The 22639-nt window shown below is 44.8% G+C and overlaps 1 protein-coding gene across 1 annotated transcript in view; it reads left to right on the forward strand.

Moving 5' to 3' along the window:
• LOC119967620 (elongin-A-like) overlaps positions 1-22639 on the forward strand; it is a 107442-nt gene that overhangs the window by 43491 nt on the left and 41312 nt on the right. Inside the window, exons 3-5 of the mRNA XM_038800388.1 lie at positions 6675-6787; positions 8870-9919; positions 16198-16301. Of these exons, the coding sequence (XP_038656316.1) occupies positions 6675-6787; positions 8870-9919; positions 16198-16301 (1267 nt within the window). The remainder of the gene's footprint in view (positions 1-6674; positions 6788-8869; positions 9920-16197; positions 16302-22639) is intronic.

The following is a 22639-nucleotide window of genomic DNA, read 5'->3' on the forward strand; positions in this document are numbered from 1 at the left end:
CTACCCCTTTGACCAGCTCAACCGGCGCCCCCAGTCCCTCCTCCACCCTTGGGAATCTCAGACTGTCCAAAAAGCGCCCCATCCCCCCCCTTCTCCGCTGGGGGTTCGGACCGATACAATTTCTCATAAAAGTCCCTGAAGACCCCATTAATGTGTACGCCCCTTCGCACCACATTTCCTCCCCGATCCTTAACTCCACCAATCTCCCTAGCCGCATCCCGCTTACGGAGCTGGTGTGCCAGCATCCTGCTCGCCTTCTCCCCATATTCATACACTGCACCCTGTGCCTTCCTCCACTGAGCTTCTGCCTTTCTGGTGGTCAACAAGTCGAACTCAGCCTGGAGGCTGCGCTGCTCCCTCAGCAATCCCTCCTCCGGGGCCTCTGCGTATCTCCTGTCCACCCTCACCATCTCCCCTACCAATCTCTCCCTCTCTCTCTGCTCCCTTCTCTCCCTGTGGACTCGAATGGAGATCAACTCCCCCCTAACCACCGCCTTCAGCGCCTCCCAGACCGTCCCCACTCAGACCTCCCCATTGTCATTGGCCTCCAGGTACCTCTCAATACATCCTTGAACCCGTCCCCCCCACCTCATCTGCCAGCAGCCCCACCTCCAAGCGCAAAAGCGGGCGCTGGTCTCTCTCCTCCCCCAGTTCGAGGTCCACCCAGTGCGGGGCATGGTCGGAAATGGCTATCGCCGAATACTCAGCATCCTCCACCCTCGCAATCAGCGCCCTACTCATAATGAAGAAGTCGATCCGGGAATAGGCCTTATGCACATGGGAGAAGTATGAAAATTCCCTGGCCCTCAGCCTCGCAAACCTCCATGGATCCACCCCTCCCATCTGGTCCATAAACCCCCTCAACACCTTAGCCGCCGCAGGCCTCCTACCCGTCCTGGAACTGGATCGATCCAGTGGCGGATCCAGCACCGTGTTGAAATCCCCCCGTTATCAGACCCCCCGCCTCCAAATCTGGAATCCGGCCCAACATGCGCCGCATGAAACCCACATCGTCCCAATTCGGGGCGTATACATTAACCAGCACCACCCGCTCCCCTTGCAGCTTGCCACTCACCATCACATACCTCCCGCCACTGTCTGCCACCACATTCGACGCCTCAAATGACACCCTGTTCCCCATCAGGATCGCCACCCCCCGATTTTTTGTATCCAGCCCGAATGAAACACTTGGCTCACCCATCCCTTCCTCAATCTAACCTGATCCGCCACCTTCAGGTGCGTCTATGTGTTCTTATTCTTAATAAATTGCTGGTTTAGTAATGGGAATTATGGCTAATGTACATTTCCAAAAATCAAAGCTAGTTGTAGTGCTCTCATTGCTGTCCCTGTCTGAGATTAGCAGGTACCTGAAAAGACAACCTGGGAAGCGTGTCCTGGTCTGTACTGTTCAGTTGAGTATCATATAAACATCTGGGGAAATTGCTTGAGATCTTGAGAGTAGAGTTTATTATCTTCCCTGAAGGTAAAATGCTGCTTGGATTATGCATCTGAAACAACTATTGTTTTGCATATTTATTATTCAAAGGAGTCAAGGATAGTATATCTAATGGAGGGATAAGAATACAACTGACAACATGACAAAAACATATCTCCAAACAATGAAAATACTGATTTATCTTTCCAGGTTGTAGTTTCTGGGCACACAGGGCTAAATCGCTGGCTTTTAAAGCAGACCAAGGCAGGCCAGCAGCACGGTTCGATTCCCGTACCAGCCTCCCCGAACAGGCGCCGGAATGTGGCGACTAGCGGCTTTTCACAGTAACTTCATTTGAAGCCTACTTGTGACAATAAGCGATTTTCATTTTCATTTTTAATTTCATCTGAACCCATTCTTAAAGTTGTTTCTATAATGCCATCGAACATATCATCACCTACAGTGTACTCAGGATCAAGAACTAATGTTGGGCCATTCGAGAACACCAAATGCAATATAGTACTGCTGCTCTGTTAATGTATGGTTGACATCTACCTAACTGAATTCCATGCAGACTTGGGGAATAAGGAAATGGCAGAGAAACTAGCCAAATACTTTGTGTCTGTTTTCATGGAGAAAAATACTAAAAACATCCCAGAAATAATGGAGAAGCAAAGGACTGTCATTGTTCAAAGTTCTATTGATTCTGGAATGGTTCCTGCAGACTGGAATGTGGCAAATGTAATGTTGTGGACGCTAGACCAGATCCCAACAATGGCTGAGATACTGGACCAGAAATTCAACATTCTTTTATTTTTAAGACTGCAGAAAGTTCGATTCGCTCCAGGAGTGATTGCATAAGAAATAGGGGTTCGTTATTTTTACAAACAAAACAATGTTTAAACTTCAAACCTAACGAGAACAGCTTACATGTATCCCTTAACCATAACATTACCATTAAACAGCACGTAAAATGAACATACAGCTCTCAACTCCACTTATGCAGGCAGCAGTGATACTTGCATTTACAGAACATATTTCTGCTGTTAGTGTGGCTCCTTCAGATCCTTTTTTGAAAGCCTGTCTCTGTGGCAGCTTTTCATGACCGCTCCATGTGGCTTTCCAAATCCTTCTGCCCCTACCTGTTCGAATAGGAATCTTTTTCTCTCTGAGCTCCGCCCAGCCTTTCAAATAATGGTTCTGTCCTGGGGTGTCTAGACTTGGAACTCATCATCGCTATCTGGGCTTTTGATTGCCCACTCCCATTTACACAAAAGGGCAGGGCCATGCTATGTATGTGTAATAACCTCCAAGTTACAGACAAAAGACAACATCAAACTGTGCAATGGCTAATGGCTGGTCAGATCAGAGTGTCCAGGAGGACAATGAATCTTGAGTGAATCATCCCGGCTGAAGAGGGGTATCCTGTTTAATCCCATTAACGAGTTTAAGTCTAAATGGGCCAATGTAACTCAGGCCAGGTATGGGCATATACCTCTGACTCAGTGCTAGCAGTTTTACCCTCAGTCTGTTATCCTCTAAATTGCCCACTACATCTTTGATCCAGTTTCCTGACATCTCCCTATCGGAACAGTAACCCACTATTTAAGAAAGGAGTGCGAGAGAAGATGGGGAGCTACTGATCTGTTAGCCTGACATCAGTAGTAGAGAAATTCTAGAATCTATTAAAGGATGTGATAACAGGATACTTAAAAAAAATAATGGTAGAATTGGGCAAACTCAATATGGATTTATAAAATGGAAATCATGTTTAACAAACCCGTTGTTTTTGTGAGACCCATAAATAAAATCAGAGCACATGGAATTGGGGAGGATATACTGGCATGGATTGAGAACTGGTTAATGGACAAAAAACAATCTGACTAAATGAATCATTTCCAGATTGGCATGTTGTGATTAGTGGGTATCACAAGGATCCGTGCTTGGGGCCCCAGCTATTCACAATCTATGTCAATAATTTGGATGTGGGGATTAATGGTAATATTTCCAAGTTTTCAGATGACACAAAACTAGGTGGAAGTGTGGGTTATAAGGGGGATGTAAAGACACTTCAAGGAGATTTGGAGAGGCTAATCAAGCGGGCAAATAGTTGGCAGATGGTATACAAGGTGGAGAAATGTGAGGTTATCCAATTTGGTAGGAAGAACAGAAAGACAATATTTCTTAAATGGTGAGAGACTGGAAAGCGTTGAACTTCAAAGGAATTTGGGTGACCTTGTACATCAGTCACTGAAAGCTAACATGCAGATATGGCAAGCAGTTGAGAAGGCAAATGGTATGTTGGTCCATATTGCAAAAGGATTTGGGTATAGAAGTAAAGATATCTTACTGCACGTATATGCAGCCTTGGTGACATAGCGCTTGGAGTGTTGTGTGCGGTTTTGATCTCCTTATCTAAGGAAAGATCTCCATAATGAAGGTTCATTAAATTAATTCCTGGGGTGGAGGGATTGTCCTATGAGAAACGATTGAATAGAACGGGCCTTTATTCTCTGGAGTTTTGAAGAATGAGAGATGATCTCATTCAAATCAACAAAATTCTTACAGGGATCAACAGGGTAGATGCAGGAAGGATGTTACCCCTGGCTGGGGAATCTGGAATCAGGGGACACAGTCTCAGAATGAAGGGCTGGTCATTTAGGGCTGAGCTGAAGAGGAATTTGTTCACTCAGTGCCCCAGAGGGCTGTGGAGGCTCAGTCATTGAGTATATTCAAGGCTGAGATCAATGGGCTTCCACATGTTTAAAAACATCAAGGGATATGAGGATAGTACAGGAAAATGGTGCTGAAGTTGACAACCAACCCTGATCTCACTGAATGGAGCAGCGGTCTCTAAGAGCTGAATGGCCTACTCTTTCATTCTTTATGTTCCTATGCGCTTTGATGAGGAAGTTTGAAAAGCTGCTTATATTTAATAATTTGTTTTCCTGATACCTACCGGTCAATCTGTTTATCAGTCCTCAATTTTTGTTTTAAGATTTAAATTATCCTGATGTAGCTTATCCCGCACCAGCCTCCCCGTACAGGCGCTGGAATGTGGCGACTAGGGGCTTTTCACAGTAACTTCATTTGAAGCCTACTTGTGACAATAAGCGATTTTCATTTCATTTCATAAAAGGAAGAATATGTAGGGCTGGGGCACAGTGGGGTGTGCCACTTGGTAAATTGTTCAGTTCTGTCCGTGCTGTAATAATTCTGTGATTACAGTGGGGATGTGCAAGTAGCTACTCTTGGCTCATTTCAATTTAAAGATACAACTCTAAAGTTAAAGTATCTTGCTTCCATCTCTTTAGCCAACTTTCTGTTCATCAAGGAGATGATTTGTGCTGCAGCTTCTTTGCCTAGAATTCCTGAGCCTCCTGTCTTGGACAAACTTGTTTCCTTAATTAAACTTTGAAAAACTGAAACTATTGCTTTTTCGTCCATTCTCTATTTCCCTTCCCTTTCTGCACCCCCCCCCCCCCTCCCCCAACCCCCAATTCCATGCCAACAAACCCATTCCCTCATCAATTGTGCCACCCCCCCTACCCAATCATTGTCTCAGGCTGAACCAGACCAAACTCTGTTTCCTAAGCTAAGCTTCCAACTTCATATCTTCATTATTGTAAAGACTGCTTTCTTCAATCTCCATAACATCACCTTTCTCTACCCCTGCGTCAGCCCATCTGTGACTGAGCCTGCATCATCCAAACTTGATTATTTCAGTACTCTCATGGCTGGCCTCCCAGCCTCCATCTTCCAGAAATGTGAGCACATCCAAACTCTGCTCTCTGTATTTTAACTGTGCAAAGTCCTGTTCCACAGTACTCGCTGCCCACATTTTATTCCAATTTACCATACCACATACATTTTTATTCTGTGGTCAAGTTCACGCCTTGTCTCGCCTCTCTCATCTCTGTAACCTTTTCCAGTCTTACAACCCTCCTAGAACTTTGTATCTCCAGCTCTAGTCTCTAGCCCATCTACAACTCCCTTTGCTTCACTGTTAGCTGCCTAAGTTCCAAACTCTGAAATTCCCTCCCTTAACCTCTCCGCCCACCCTCCTCAAAGAACCTTCGTCAAAGCCACCTAAAGAGAAAATGCTGGAATGATTTTCCAGCATTTTCTCTTTTGGTTTCAGATTCCAGATTCTGCAGTAATTTGCTTTTGTCAAAGCCATCTATTTGTCCAACTGTTTATTAACCCATCCTCCTACCGACTCCTTTGGCTTGTTATGTTTTGTCTGATTACACGCCTGTGAAATACCTCACGATGTTTTCCTTTTAAAATTAAAAAAAAAATAAACTTGAGTACCTAAATATTTATTCCAATTTGAGGGGCAATTTAGCGTGGCCAATCAACCTACCCTGCACATCTTTGAGCTGTAGGGGTGAGACCCACACAGACATTGAGAGATTGCGCAAACTCCACACGGACAGTGATCCAGGGCCAGGATCGAACCCAGGTCCTCAATGCCCTGAGGCAGCAGTGCTAACCACTGCACCACCGTGCCGCCCTGGGATGTTTTCCTATGTTCAAAGTGCAGTATAAATGCAAGTTGTAAATTTTTTAAAGCTGCATAAGCTACTCGGTGATGGTTCTATCGTTTTTATTAATTTTCTCTCTGCATATGGCAATTGATGGCTGTAATGGATAACTTGGTAGTTTGGGGAACGATAAAATAATATTCCTATCTTGCCCCTTTCACGTAAAAGTTCTAATGGGGATGCCACCCAGTAAATATTGTTGTAACAGGGATGCATTATTACTGCATAACCGCAACAGAATTCTTTCAAAGGCAGTGAACCAAATAATCAACTTCTGTCAGATACACCGTTAACACATCATTGTCGTCTTGTAAAAATGTTACTGAGTGTTACAATATTTTAGTGTTAATGTAACTGGTTTTCATATTGATTAGAATTGTGGAAATGAGTAGTTTTTTCTTTCAGGGTTGAGTCTTTGAAACTCTCTTCCTCAAAGCCAAGGAAGCAGTGTTTTTAATATTTTTAAGGTAATTAGATTCTTGATACGCAAGGGGTTGAAAGATTATCGGGGGTAGGCTGGAATGTGGAGTTGAGATTACAATCAGATCAATCACAATCTTAATTAATGCTGGCACGGACTCGAGGACTCCGTGACCTACTCTTGCTCCTAATTTGTATGTTCATATTTGAGTTTGTGTTGAATTTACAAACTGAAGAAATTTGTTTCACTCTTCTGTTCTTTTTGTAAACAGGATACAGGAATAGGGAAAACTGTGAATGGATTCAGGAAGCATGATGTGGTTGGAGATGATGCTAAGAACCTAGTCTCAAAGTGGAAGAAACTGGTACCCCAGGAAGTAGAACGGTATTGTTTTAACAGCCCACTCTGCTGCAATAGTGAAAGCTGTTACTCTGCAATATACATGTGTATTCTCCCTGATTATGTTTAATGTATAACAAGCCAATTCTTGAAGTTGGGTTAAGAAAAGGAAGAAAGAAAGAATTATTTATCTTGTATTATAATAGAAAGCTAAAATTCACTCTTCTTCCCTAAATGTGGCAATTTGAAATGTGAAGATCGTCCTTTTCAGTTGGCGCTCAACCTGAGCTCCTCAGTCAGTAAATTTTAAAAAAATTCTCCTGCTACCAGTTTTCGGACTGGAAATTTATTTTTTTGTTTATGGATCTGGTTTAGATATTCATGAGAAAATAGCACCCAAATCAAGGTGATCAAGAATCTGAACTTCAGGTAATCCAATTTCAGTTAACAGCACATTTGGTCTCCCGTGAATGTCCTTCTCTTTTAAAAAAATAAATTTAGAGTACCCAATTCATTTTTTCCAATTAAGGGCCAATTTAGCATGGCCAATCCACCTAGCTTGCACATTTTTGGGTTGTGGAGGCGAAACCCACACAAACACAGGGCGAATGTGCAAACTCCACACGGACAGTGACCCAGAGCCAGGATCGAACCTGGGACCTCGGTGCTGTGAGGGCGCAGTGCTAAGATGTCCTTGTCTTTTAAAGATGGACAATCACAATACAGTAACTCATAGTGTCAAAGATGCAGAATAATGTAGGATAGCATTTTAATGATACCAAATGGGCGATTAGAGTCTGCAGTTTAATAAAAAGTAACTGATTGATGCAGTTCCCTATTGCCTCTCCACCCGATGCTCCTGCCCCCCCCCCCCCCAAATAGAGTCTGACAATTGATTAACAAGAGCATGGCATCACCTTCTGCACTTTACATGATTAAGGCTTTGAACTGTTGGCTCTTATGTTTCTGGTAAGTTTATTTAACATAACATGCTATTCTATCCAGATACAATAATTACAAATGCTGTTAACTTGCATGAGTTGGATTGGCAGGCTATCTTCCATTCAAACGTTTTGTTGCATAATCCCATCATCTTTGAGTCACCTTGCCTTCCCTGCTCCTGCATTTATCTTTGAAGGGTAGGGTTCTCAAAAGGGTCATATTTACTCAGGGATCAGAGTCCTCATCAGCTCACAATTCATAATTTCAATCATCCTTTTACAATGTGTAAATATTACCATGTGGGTTTATATTTTGATTGTATTTCCTGGGATGGTGTGGCAAATGGTTTATATTCCTCTCGAATCTCAAAGATTGAAGTTTTAATTCTTTCTCTAGCTTGCAGAAGTGTTTTGTTGTTGGACCCACTGATAATTTACCCTGCCTTTTAGCCATCGAAGTGTAGAATTTTACAGAAGAAGAAAATAGTTTGACCTTGTTTACCTGTGCTGACTTTCAAATAACTATTCATTTGTGCCTTCCTGTGAACCATGTCGTCTTCATTTAAAAAAATAAATAAATTTAGAGTACCCAATTCATTATTTCAAATTAAGGGGCAATTTAGCATGGCCAATCCACCTAACCTGCACATCTTTTTGGATTGTGGGGGCGAAACCTACGCAAACACGGCGAGAATCTGCAAACTCAATATGGACAGTGACCCAGAGCCGGGATTGAACCTGGGATCTCGGCGCCATGAGGTAGCAGGACTAACCCACTGCGCCACCGTGCTGCCCTCATGTCTTCTTCATATGCGAACTTGTACCATGACTGTTGGCAGGTTTGATTATAGGAATTCACACCGCTTATTCTGATGCATACACATACATGCACAAATCAATTCTTTCCATTAAGTGTTAGTAGTTGGTGATCGTCAGTTCTGTGTGATTATTGTTTAATTTTCTCTGAGCATGAGACCTTTTGTCCCTTTAGCTGATAGAAACCAGAGATTGGTCCTGGGATTTTCCTAATTTTTGTAGTTCAGTTCCACATTGGCCAGTGTTTCTACCTGCTGCGTATTTGGGAAGAACTTTGAATGTTCTTATTAAAAATAGCCTTTTTGTGTGAATGCTGGAACAAAGTAATTTAAAATCGTATTATCATTAATTATACGTTTATTTTGTTCAGATCCACCAATACACTAGAAGAGCGAGAGTTTGCTTATAATAAAGGGGCTTCTAAAAAGAGACACAGAGACCTTTCTCCAGAAGATTGTGGACAGACATTCCAGACTCCTCATAAAGAGTCCTCTGAACCAAACTATGAACAGATTCATGAGAAAAGGAAACACTCGCTGGGGAATGAGAAACCTTTCAGGTCTGGTAGCCATGGCTACCAGTCTTCAAAATCCAATTTTAAAGAGGAGGCGGAGATATGGACTAAGTCTCCTCCTGTGGAGGATTATGATGAGGACAATGACTATTCTGATGAAGATGTTGAGCAACCACCGAAAAGCTTCCATAAAGCTACTCGGGACTATCACAGCTCACGAGTAGAAGTGAGCACAGGCCGTGACAGGGAACACAAGTCTTCACACAAGGAAAAGCAGCAATCGTTTACAAAAGACGATGAAAAGTTGAAATTTTCCTCACTTCAAATGCCAGATAAAATGAATAAATCTTCCTCAAAGGAGCAGCATAATCATAAGGACCGAGGCGAGTTTGCAACAATAAGTTCCAGTCATAAGAAACCTCGCCTACAACCTGAGGAAACTTTAGATGACAGAAAACATAAGCACAGAGATTTAGACAAGCGGAAATCTGATTGTGAAGAACCAAGAAGTACACTGGACAAACCCAAAGAGAAATCCACATCAAGTAAACAGAAAGAACAGCCAGACTCTAAAAAATCAAAATCTACAGAAAGAAATCAGTCTGTTTCTTCCCATAAGGACTCTACTAAACCAACAGTAGTTGATGACTTTGAAGAACCAACAATGTCATTTGAGTCTTATCTTAGCTATGATCAGCCACAGAAAAAAAAGAAAAAGGTTAACAAAACTGCGGATAAGGTTAAGGAGGCTCATCCAGACAAATCCAAAGGGTCAGACAAACCTATGTCTAAATCTGGTTCTCGGAACTCGGACTCCAATAGAAAACAGAATGTTGAGGAAAAGAAGAAATCCAAACGGCACATTGGGGAGATGCCTAGTGTTAAACCCAGAAAGGTAACATTAAAATGAAATAAGATTGCTTTAGATTATTAGTAATGCCGAGGAATAAAAGTGTGTTATAGATTGTAGACGTTTAACAGTAGTCTCCTTTGAGGGATCTGGGTAGGTTAAAACTCCGTCCTTTTGATCTTGGCGTGTGTGCATTTCTGTTGTTAACTGCACTATTGAGTGTGACAACATGGGATTCGTTACCACAGTTCTCCTGTGTAAGTTGATCACTACTGGGTAACCAAGGAGAGGAAGGAACCGAGGCCAGCTTGTGCCTACAGAAACCAATTGGGTCGTCTGTTGCTGTATTTTGCTCCCACAGAATCTTATCCAGCAAGAGTTAAATGCCTCATACGGAAAACGGAGAATAGGAAAAGAAAAAAACGCAAATTTAGCCTCCAGTCCTATTGTCATAAACAGAATGAAGTAATTATCTTTATTTCACATTGTACTTCTATGACAGGATTCTTTGGGTGAATGGTTTATTTTTTAAAGAAATCTATTATGTTGTGCCTGTAAGATAGAAACCTGCCCACAGCAGGATTTCTTTTTATACTAACGTATACTACCCTGTCAGTCAATATATTAAAAGAAGTACTGTGGTGACACTGATGGATGTTTTCAGGTAGCTCCATTTTTCTGACCTCCGTAGTTTTGAGGATTGGAGTTGGCAAAAAATGTTGTCCATTGCTGCTCTGAGCCAAGGGAGTGCGGAAGCCAGACTTAATGTTTTTGACAAACTATGTTTTGGTCAACATGTGACTTGGGGCTCTTTTGAAAGAATAAGTATCCATGAATGCGTCTGATGGAAAGTTATTTCCCTTTGAAAGTGAAAAGAAAACCGGAACCTGGGTTGGATTCTCAACTCTTTTGTTATGCAGGAATGGTTTGATATCTGTGTGCCATTCAACTTGAACTCAACCAGTGAGAATCAAAAAGTTACTGAGAAAGTTAGTCAAATTAATTATCAGCCGTTTAGTCCCATTGGCTTTTGGCAAGCAGTTGTATGTTTGGAAGAGAAATCTATGTGGCCATTGTCCATTAAATGTTTTTAGTGCTTTAGTTTGGCTATAAATCCACAAACACCATTGATTAACCAAAGATATAGGGGGCGATTCACCGGCTGCATTACGCCCAGTGCAAATCCTGCTTTATCAGATTTGCAGGAGAGCCCTGAAACGGGGTTCAGTTTACCATTCTCCCGACCCACTCTAGCTAGCGTGATCAGGATCTTGCCCAGAGACCCTGGCCACAACTCATTTGCATTCATTCTAATCTCATTAGCGAGATGAGTGTTGAATGCAGCAGTCTCCCAGTAATCAAACCCACCCCCATCCCACCCTCCCAGCCAAGAAGTCACCCAAGCAAAATCACTACTGGTCCCTAAAAGTGGGGAGTAGGCACCAGGGACACCAAGGGGGTGAGTGTCCTCTCTACAGTCCAGGATGCCAGGGGTGGTCTGGGGATGGGGTGGGGGGCCTGGGCTGGGCTGGAGGGACTCGGGTCAGGGGTCTTTCCAAGGATGGGACCATGTTGTAAGCCTTCCTTGTAGAATCTAAAAACCTTTGTCTCTCCCAGCATGTCAAGTTCAAAGATCTGCAGATGAAGGTGAAATTTTCCTCTGATGTATTGGAAACCTTTTGAAGTGCTTTTTCACATTCTATTTCATTCCTGATGTGGAGATGCCAGCGTTGGACTGGAATGGGCACAGTAAGAGGTCTTACAATACCAGATTAAAGTCCAACAGGTTTGTTTCAAATCACTAACTTTCAGAGTGCAGCTCCTTCCTCAGGTGAATCTTGAGGTGGGTTCCACAACCACATATATAGACAAATTCAATGATGCAAGATGATACTTTGAATGTGAGTCTTTGCAGGTAATTAAGTCTTTACAGGTCCAGATGGTGCAACTGGAGAGAGGAATAATCACAGGTTAAAGAGGTGTGAATTGTCTCAAGCCAGGACAGTTGGTAGGATTTCGCAAGCCAGGCCAGATGGTGCATTACATTCACCCACCACCATCTTACATCATTGAATACGTCTATATATGTGGTTGTGGAACCCACCTCTTCATTCACCTGAGGAAGGAGCTGCCCTCCAAAAGCTAGTGATTCGAAACAAATCTGTTGGACTTTAACCTAGTGCTGTAAGACCTCTTACTATTTAATTCCTGTGTAATTTTTTAAGGCCTCTGGCCTGGCTGAAAGCCTAAAAGCTTTGAACTGCATTGTTTATATCCAATTTTCATGGTCTATTAGTGTTTACAAGCATCTTGGTTGACAGGTCCAGGCTATTTCAAATTAATAATTGGCGTTGTTTGTTTTTATAGCTCTTTGTGCTCCTTTAACTCTGAAGTGCTTCCTCTCTTTGAGCATGTGTTGGTTTCTAGCAGCAGTTTTTTTTTCATAGAGGCTGTTTCTTTGTTCTGAAGTGCTTCCTAGAAATGAGCAGGTGTTGTTTCGAACCACAGTTCTTTTGTCTGCTGAGGTTTCCTCAGTTCTGAAGTGCTTCCTAAAAAGACCTGGTGCTCTGACTGCTGGCACTGCCAACCTGGTACTCCTCACTGGCTGAGGAGTTGTCCTGAAGGGGGAGTCCCTGATGGGGAGGGGAGAGTCCTTTGGTGAACACATAGTGTGGTGTTGCTCACTTGGGTGGGCCTCACAAAAATGGCTCCCTGATCTCTGAGTATCTGGCCTTGCCGGCTTCTTCGGACCCTGGCTCCAAAAAATGTTCGTGAGAATCCACCTGGCAAGAATCGCATCTCGTTTCCCACCAGAGACCACACTTAGAAATTTTTGGGGAGAATTCCGCCCATAAGTCTGCACATAATGAGGATTTAAAAGTGTCAAAGATCAATTTTTGCCCCACCGAACCCTAGCTCTGCAGTCACTTATCTAAACTGGAAGCACTGACAAGTCTCTGATTACATGATTCTACGTGAAAATGGTGAGGGAGTTGATCAGATTGAATTCTACATTAAATAAGCTGTCCTCTCAGTTCCAACTTTGGTATTTACTGTGTTGCCATGCTTGGTGCAAGATAATCAGGTTCAAGAAACTTGGAGAGAAAATTAACTGGTTTTGCTTGTGCAATAAAATTATAGGAAGTGGGTATGTATTCATCTGCAATATTTCAGTATCACAGAATACTATAGTGCAGAAGAGACCCTTCGACCATCGAGTCTGCACCGATGCATGAAAAGCCCTGACCTGCCCACCAAAGTCACCACTCTCTGGGTATAAAAGTTTTCCCTCAAATCCCCCTAAACCTCCCACCCCTCACTTTGAACATGTGTCCTCTCCTAACTGACCCTTCAACTAAAGGGAACAGCTGCTCCCTATCCACCCTGTCCATGCCCCTCATAATCTTGTACACCTCAATCAGGTCACCCCTCGGTCTTCTCTGCTCCAGTGAAAACTCCAAGCCTATCCAACCTCTCTTCATAATTTAAATGTTCCATTCCAGGCAACATTCTGGTGAATCGCCTCTGCACCCGTCCAGTGCAATCACATCCTTCCTATAATGTGGCAACCAGAATTGCACACAGTCCTCCAGCTGTGGCCTCACCAACGTCTATACAACTCCAACATGACCTTCTTGCTTTTGTAATCTATGCCCTGATTGATAAAAACCAGTTCCCATATGCCTTTTTCGCCACCCTATTGACCTGCCCTCTGCCTTTAGAGATCTATGGACAATACGCCAAGTCCCTTTGTTCTTCGGAACTTCCCAGTGTCAAACCTTTCGTAGTATACTTCCTTATCAAATTACACCTTCCAAAGTGTATCACCTCACATTTTTCAGGGTTAAATTCCATCTGCCCTTATCCGCCATTTGACCATCACGTCTACTATATCTTCCTGTAACCCAAGGCACTCAACCTCACTGTTTTTTTAAAAATAAATTTAGTGTACCCAATTAATTTTGTTCCAATTAAGGGGCAATTTAGCATGGCCAATCAGCCTAACCTGCATATCTTGGGTTGTGGGGGCGAAACCCATGCAAACACGGAGAATGTGCAAACTCCACGCAGATAGTGACCCAGAGCCGGGATCGAACCTGGGAACCTCGGCGCCGTGAGGCAGCAGGGCTAATCACTACACCATTGTGCTGCCCCACTCAACCTCACTGTTAACCACCCGACCAATCTTTGTGTCATCTGCAGACGTACTGATCCTACCCCCTACATAGTCATCTATGACACTTATATAAATGGCAATCATTAGGGGACCCAGCATGGACCCCTGTGATACGCTACTGGTTATTGGCTTCCAGGCACTAAAGCAGCCGTCTATCATCACTCTGTCTCCTACCCCTAAGCCAGTTATGACTCCACCTTGTCAAATCACCCTGTATCCCATGTGCATTTGCCTTCCCATGTGGGACCTTGTCAAAGGCTTTGCTGAAATTCATGCAAACTACATCAACTGCACTACCTTCATCTACTCACTTGGTTACATGCTCAAAAAATCAATCAAATTTGTTAGGCATGATCTCCCTCTGACAAAGGCATGCTGACTATCCCTGATCAAACCTTGCCTTTCCAAGTGGAGATAGATTCTCTCCTTCAGAGTCTTCTCCGGTAGTTTCTCAACCACTGACATGAGACCCGCTGGTCTGTAGTTCACTGGCTTGTCTCTACAACCTTTCTTAAATAGTGGGACCACATTAGCTGTTCTCCAGTCCTCATGCACCTCCCCCGTGGTCAGAAAGGAATTAAAAATTTGGGTCAGAGCCATGGCAATCTCCTCCCTCGCCTCCCACAGCAGCCTGAGCCACAATTCATCCGGACCTGGACATTTTTCCACTTTTAAGCCCGCCAATACCTTGTCACTCCCTATGACAATTTGCTTAAGAATCTCACAATCTCTCCCCGAGTTCCATAACTACCTCTTCATCTCTTGGGTGAAGTCAGATGTGCAGTATCATTCAATGCCTACAATGTCCTCTGGCTCCACCCACAGATTTCCCCCCTTGGTCCTAATGGGCCCTACTCTTTCCCTGTGTATCCTCTTACCGTTGATATACTTATAGAATATATTGGGATTTTCCCTACTTTTACCAGCCAGAGCTTTCTCATATCCCCTCTTTGCTCTCCTAATTGAGTTCTTAAGCTCCATCCGGCACTTTCTGTACTCCACTAATGGCCTCTGCAGACTTTCTCCCCTTATACTTGTTAAAAGTCTTTCAGAGTAAATGACTTTCCTCATTTTTCATAACGCTGAAAAGCAGGTGGTGACTACCATTAATACACCATGCAAATCCCCATCCAGATTTATTTGGAAATGTTATTTGCTGGCAGCCTAGTAATATAACTGACTCTAACAGACCTTCCATTTACTGTGGGGTGGGGGAAGAAGAAAATCCTGTTCATTTCTACTACCTCCAGGGGTCAACTGCAAACTTAGACTGGTTTTGGAAACAGGTTAACTTTCAGACGTTTGGTCACAGAATGAAACTCAACATTTGAAATGTAGAGGCCCTGAGAAGTATTGTTTTGATAATGGAACATAATTTTATTCTAATACTTAATGAATGAGAAATGGTGGTACTGTCCAGAGTCTTCAGCAACACCCATATTAAGTCAAAGATGGTGGTGTTGTGGTAATGCCACTGAACTAGTATCCTGAGGCAAAAGGGAAAATGCTGGAAAATCTCAGCAAGTCTGGCAGCATCTGTAGGGAGAGAAAAGAGCTAACGTTCGAGTCCAATGACTCTTTGTCAAAGCTAGTAATTCCGAGGCCCAGGTTAATAATCACGGGACCATGCATTCAATCCCACCACAGCCGCTGGTGGAATTTAAATTCATTTAATAAAATTCTGGAATATAAAGTTAGTCCTCAGTAATGGTGACAATAAACCTATCAAGATTCTTGTAAAAACCATTTTGGTTTACTAACTCCAGTTAGGAAGTAAATTTGCCATCCTTACCCAGTCTGTCCTAGTTGTGATTTAAGACCCACAACAGTGGTGGTTGATTCCTATTGCCCTCTGGAATGGTCGAGAAAGCCACTCATTTTAAGGGCAGTTAGGGATGGGCATGCGCGTTACCAGTGATACCTGCATCCAATGAAAGAGGTTTTAAAAAATAAAAAAAGAGGAGGGAGCCACAAAAAGAAAAATAAGTCAAATATAAGCAATTAGTATTCAGTTTTAACACTAGCCTTAGCACAACACATGGGTACTCCAATATCAGATGTCACTGTGCTTCCCTTAAATTATTGCGTGTAGTTTGCCACGTAAAAACTGAAATTGTAATTTTGCTTTTCCTTTTCCTCGTCCATAGATGAACATTGAATGGTACCTGTATTGCCAGATATCCCATTGCCACTTATCCAGCCAAACTACAGACCCCTTCCTTCTATGGATATAACGCCAATATCACCGCCAAAAAGGAAAGGTGAGTCCACTCCAATGTAGGCTGAAATTGTGAATATGGTTCCTTGTGAGTGAATGGATTTGATGCAAGTTAGGAGAAATGGGTGAGTTGAGGAAGCTGCAAGTTGGAAGGCTGACAGGGGTCTGTTTGGAATGGCCAGGTCTAGAGCTAGCAAAGATGGGGGTCAGGATTTCAGCAGCAAATGAGCTGAGGCAGAAGTGGAGGCATGTGTTAATAGGGGTGGAAATAGATGGTCCTGCTGATGAAGAGAATATGAGGTTTCGAAGCTCAGAATCAGATAAGATGTCATGGTTGTGAACAATTTGGGTAAGCATCCCATCAAAATGCTGACCAGCCCCACTCCCACTTCCTTTTTACCTCATTCAGTAGAACTTACTCCATCAACACAAGCCGACTATAAATACTTTTTTTTTCAAAATCGTTTTAATTGGCTTTTGTCATTTATAAACAGTTGTGTATATACATTACATTTTTCTTGCCCACTCTAATTTACTTTATTTTACAGAGAGGTTTGTTTTGTCCTTCATTAACTAACTCTGTGTACATTTTGTTGCCCTCCTCGTTGCTGGCCTCGAACAGGTTTAGAACAGGCCGGCGAACTGCCCACAGTATCCGGAAGCCTTCCTCTGACCTTCGGATGGGTAATTAATCTTGTCCAGGTGGAGAAATTCCGAGAGGTCAGCGAGCCAGTCGGCAGGTTAGGGTGGTGCTGCCGATCGCCACCGAGCAGGATTCTCCTGCATGCGATTAGGGAAGCGAAAGCAAGGGCGTTGGCCCCATTCCCCATGTGTAACTCTGGCTGCTCCGATACCCTGAAGAGTGCCACTATTGGCATGGCTTCACCCTCACCCCCACACCTTGGACATTGTCTCGGAGAAGGGTGTCCAGAACCCAGCAAGTTTGGGACAAGCCCAGAACATGTGGGTGTGGTTGGCCGGACCCTTCTGACTATAAATATCTGATATCTTCCCTTCCCCTAGCTCAACCGCCGAAAGAACCATATCCATCAAAGAGGGTGAGGGTGACGACGTGGAGTTATAGGGCGGGTGTTGGGGAAGGTCCCGGACCTGACTCGGGAGAAGGGGTGGGGGGAAGGGGAGAGGAGGGGGGGAGAGAGAAGGTGTGTGTGGCGGGTGAGAGGATCAGAATTATGTAGAGATAAATGACACTGGGGAGGTTTCAGCAGCAACGGTATGGGAGGTACTGAAGGCAGTAGTGAGGGGGAGTTTATTTCGATGCAGGCTCTTAGGTAGAAGGTGGAGTTGTAGAGATGGATAGGCTGTTGAGGGAGATTCTCCAGGTGGATAGAATGTACTCTGAAGCCCCGAGGCGGTTTGTTGAAGGAGTGGCAGAAGCTGCAGATGGAGTTTGGTCCTGTTCTCCACAGCGAAGGTGGTGGGGCAGTTGGAAGGAAGGCGAGAGGGGCAGTGTATGATATGGCGAGAAGGCCAGTAGGATGCTAACCGCATCAGCTCAGGAAAAGAAGGTGCCAGGGAGATAGGAAGAGTGAAGGACAGAGGGGGGAGCACGGTCTTGGACCCAGTGCGGGGTGAACGGGGTGTTCAAGGAATTTGACTTGTTCAAGTCGGCTGTATGAATTGGAACCCCCAGCTGGGGTGGAGGGGATGAGGCAGTTCTTGGAGGGTTTGGACTTTCCGATGGTGGAGGGGTTGGGAGTCCCGATCGGGATTGTTGAAGTAGTAGAGGGATTGGAGGCCATGCAGTCGGGCAAGGCCCCGGGACCGGACGGCTACCCAGTGGAATTTTACAAGAGGTTTTCGGGAGTGCTCGGTCCTTTGCTGGTAAGGGCATTTAATGAGGCGAGGGAGCGAGGTGTTCTTCCCCCAACAATGTTACAGGCTTCGATCTGATTGATTCTGAAGCGGGAGAAGGACCCAGAACAATGTGGCTCATACAGACCAATCTCCCGACAAAATGTAGACACCAAATTGCTGGCCACGATTTTGGCATTGAGGATTGTGTTCCGGTGGTGATAGGGGAGCAGACGGGATTTGTTAAAGGAAGGCAGTTAACACCCAACGTTAGAAGGCTTTTGAATGTCATCATGATGCCCTCTGAGGGGAGGGAGGGAGCTGGTGATTGCTATGGACGTGGAGGAGGCCTTCGAACGGGTGGAGTGGAATTATTTGTGGGAGGTCCTGGGCGGTTTGGGTTTGGACCGGGCTTTGTTGACTGGGTCCGGTTGCTGTACCAGGCACCAGTGGCGAGTGTGCGGACTTAGTGAGGGAGCTCAGAGTATTTTAGACTGTACCTGGGGACAAAGCAGGGATGTCCACTCTCCCCACTTTTTTTTTACCTTGGCTATAGAGCCATTGGCGATGGCGCTGAGAGTGTCAAAGGACTGAAAGGGCTAGTCTGGGGTGAGGGGCGGGGCGTGGCACATAGGGTCTCATTGTGTGCAGACAACCTACTCGTGTATATTTCTGACCATTGGGGGATGGGAGAGATTTTAGGAGAATTGGCTGTTTTTCGGGGTATAATTGAAATTGACATGGGTAAGATGAGGTATTGTGATCCAGGCGAGGGGGCAGGAGAGGAGGCTGGGAGAGTTGCAGTTAAAGGGGTGGGAAGGAGTTTACCGTTCTTGGAATTCGGGTGGCACGGAGATGGGAGCAGCTACGTAAATTAAATCTGGCCGTTAGTTTGAGCAAATGAAGGAGGATGTTCAGAGGTGGGGACATGCGCCTGTTGTCACTGGCGGGGAGGGGTACAGACCGTAAAGATGACGGTTTCTTCCGAGATTTTTGTTTGTTTTTCAGTGTCTGCCTATTTTTGTCCCAAAGGCCTTTTTAAGTGGGTTAATGCTGTGATCTCTGGTTTGTATGGGTGGATAAAAACCCAGCGTGGTAAGGAAAGTGCTGTTGGAGTGGAGTCGGAGGGGGGGGTTGGCCCTACCGAACTTTAGGAACTACTACTGGGCGGCAAATATAGCCATAATCAGGAAGTGCATAGTGAGGGAGGGTCGGTGTGGGGAGAGGTGGGGGCTGCATCATGTAGGGGCACACATTTATGGGCACTGGTAACTGCATCTCTGCCGTTTTCGCCTGGCTTGGTACTGCACAAGCCCAGTAGTTGTGGCGGCTCTGAGGGTATGGGGGCAGTGGTGGAAGGAATGCGGGAGTGGAGGGAGCATCGGTGTGGGCTCCAATTTGTGGCAATCACTGGTTTGTGCCAGGGAGGTTGGATGGGTGGTTTTGGAGGTAGCAGAGAGCAGAGATTGAGAGGCTGAGGGAATCTGTTTATCGATGGGAGCTTTCCTTGTTTGGAGGATTGGAGGAGAGTTTGAATTGCCGGAGGGAATGGGTTTTGGTATCTGCAGGTGAGGAACTTGTACGAAGACAGGTTTTGACCTTTCCGCTTCTACCGCCCCAGGGGATACAGGAATGGGATGTTTCAAAAACGGGAGTGGGGAAGGGAAGGTCTTGGATATTTATAATGAGCTCATGGAGTGGAGGGAACCCAGATATGGGAGGTAAAGTGCAAGTGGGAAGATGAGCTGTGGTAAGGGAGCTAGAGGCAGGTCTGTGGGGAGGATGCTCTAAGCAAGTCAACACGTCCTCATCATGTGCCAGGCTCAGCCTGATAAAGTTAAGGTGGTTCACCGGGCACACATGACGGTGGCCCGGATGAGCAGGTTTTTTGGCGTGAAGACAGTGTGGGATGTGTGTGGGAGGGCTGCAAATCAATGTTTCCATGTTTTGGGCATGTCCAAAGTTTAGGGGATTATGGCAGGGATTTGCCGACGTCATGTCCACGGTGCTAAAAACGAGGGTGGCCCCGAGTCCAGAGATGGCGATTTTTGGAGTGTCGGAAGACCCGGGAGGTCCAAGTGTGAGAGAGGCTGACATTTTGGCCTTTGGTCTCCTGGTAGCTCGGAGATGGATTTATTATCCTGGAGCGGCTCTGAGCTCCAAATCGGGGTAATGGGTTAGTGACATGGCCGGGTTTCTCAGGCTTTGAGAAAAATTATGTTAGGGTTTGTTTGGAGGTGGCAGCCGTTTAGCAACTTCTTCGGGCAAACAAAACTGTCAGCAGATAGAATAGGAGGGGGGGGGGTTAGGGAACGTTGGGGGAGTAGGGGGAGTTAGTTTAGTTTAGGTTAAGCGAGATTAGCAAGAGAATGGAGGGATTGGAAATTGTGTGTACAAGCCATGTTGGCTGGGTATGGTTGTTGGTTGGGGGGGGGCGGGGTGTTATGCACTGAACTATGTTTACATTTGTAGTTGTATTTTATGTTACCATAATATCATAAATGCCTTAATGAAATGTTTTGAGAAAAAAAAAGAGGGTGAGGATGCCAAGGGAAGGAAGGAAGGAATCTCTTTATGCAAAACGTTATGCACCTGATATACCGAAACAGATTAGTTCTCGGAAGCTAGAATTTACCCAACCACTCCTCAAAAACCAGTGAACTTCCCTTCTATAAACATGGCCCAAACAGGTCCAACCCCTCCTCCCACCATGCCCCAAACAATGAGTCCAAAATCACTAGAATGAAGCAGTGGTTTCCACAGATTGGGATTACCAAAGACATGGCACCCAATTTGAAATTTTACGTAAACTGTCTCCATATTCTGAGTGCCCACCACCACCAGACTTATAGAACATAGAACAGTACAGCACAGTGCAGACCCTTCAGCCCACGATGTTGTGCCGACCATTTATCTCAATCTAAGATCAACCTAAACTACACCCCTTCAATTTATTGCTGTCCATGTGCCTTTCTAAGTCGCTTAAATGTCCCTAATGACTCTGACTCCACCACCTCTGCTGGCAGTGCATTCCACACACCCACCAATCTCTGTGTAAAGAACCTACCTCTGACATCTCCCAATACCTTCCTCCAATCATCTTGAAATTACGTCCCCTCGTGAAAGCCATTTCCACCCTGGGGAAAAGTCTCTGTCTATCCATGCCTCTCATCACCTTATACACCTCTATCAAGTCACCTCTCTGCCTTCTTCGCTCCAGTGATAAAAGCCCTAGCTCCTTCAACCTTTCTTCATAAGACATGCCCTCCAGTCCAGGCAGCATGCTGGTAAATCTCCTCTGTACCCTCTCCAAAGCATCCACATCCTTCCTCTATGAGGCAACCAAACTGGACACAATATTCCAAGTGTGTCTAACTAGGGTTTTATAAAGCTGCAGCAAACCTCGTGGCTCTTAAACTCAATCCCCCTGTTAATGAAAGCCAACACACCATACCCTTCTTAACAAACCTATCAACCTGGATGGCAACTTTGAGGATCTATGTACGTAGACCCCAAGATCCCTCTGTTCTTCCACTTCCAAGAATCCTGCCTTTAACCCTGTATTCAGGATTCAATTCGACCTTCCAAAATGAATCACTTCACATTTATCAAGGTTGAACTCCATCTGCCACTTCTCAGCCCAGCTGTCCATCCTGTCAATGTCCTGTTGTAACCTGCAACACCCTCAACACCTAGAACTCCACCAACCTTTGTGTCATCGGCAAACTTACTAACCCACCCTTCCACTTCCTCATCCAAGTCATTTATTTAAAACCACAAGAGCAGAGTTCCCAGAACAGATCCTTGCGGGACCCACTGGTAACCGACCTCCAGGCGGAATACTTTCCATCCACTACCACTCTGTCTCTTCTTTCGGCCAGCCAATTCTGTATCCAACAGCCAAATTTCCCTGTATCCCATGCCCCCTAACTTTCTGAACGAGTCTACCATGGGAACCTTATCAAATGCCTTGCTGAAATCTATACAACATCCACTGTCCGATCTTCATCAATGTGTATCGTCACTCCTCAACTAATTCAATGAGGCTTGTGAGGCATGACCTGCCCCTCACAAAGCCATGCTGACTATCTTAATCAAACTATGTTTTTCGAAATAATCATAAATCCTATCTCTCAGAATCCTTTCCATATTTTGCTCACCACAGATTTAAGACTGATGGTCTGTAATTCAGGTTTCCCTATTCCCTTTCTGAATAGAGGAACAACATTCGCCTCCCTCCAATCATCCGGTACTACAGTGGAAAGTGAGGACGCAAATATCATCGCCAAAGGCGCAGCAATCTCCTCCCTCGCTTCCCGTAGTAACCTTGGTATATCCCGTCAGGCCCAGGGACTTATGTACCTTATCGACCCTGATCCTTGAAGTCTACTTCGCAGGGGAAAAAGGCAGCAGACCCGTAACCAAGGCTCTCAGCTAGAACCTCGACAGATACTCCTCTCCATCTGCCCCCATAAGGACTCCGTACCCTACCCGTCCCCTAACCAATTTTCAATGTTCGCTGCTCAATAATAAATAACAGATTGGGCAACGCTCGGTCCCGGTTTC

Source organism: Scyliorhinus canicula, chromosome 1, assembly GCF_902713615.1.
Source record: "Scyliorhinus canicula chromosome 1, sScyCan1.1, whole genome shotgun sequence".
In the NCBI taxonomy this organism is placed as follows: domain Eukaryota; kingdom Metazoa; phylum Chordata; class Chondrichthyes; order Carcharhiniformes; family Scyliorhinidae; genus Scyliorhinus; species Scyliorhinus canicula.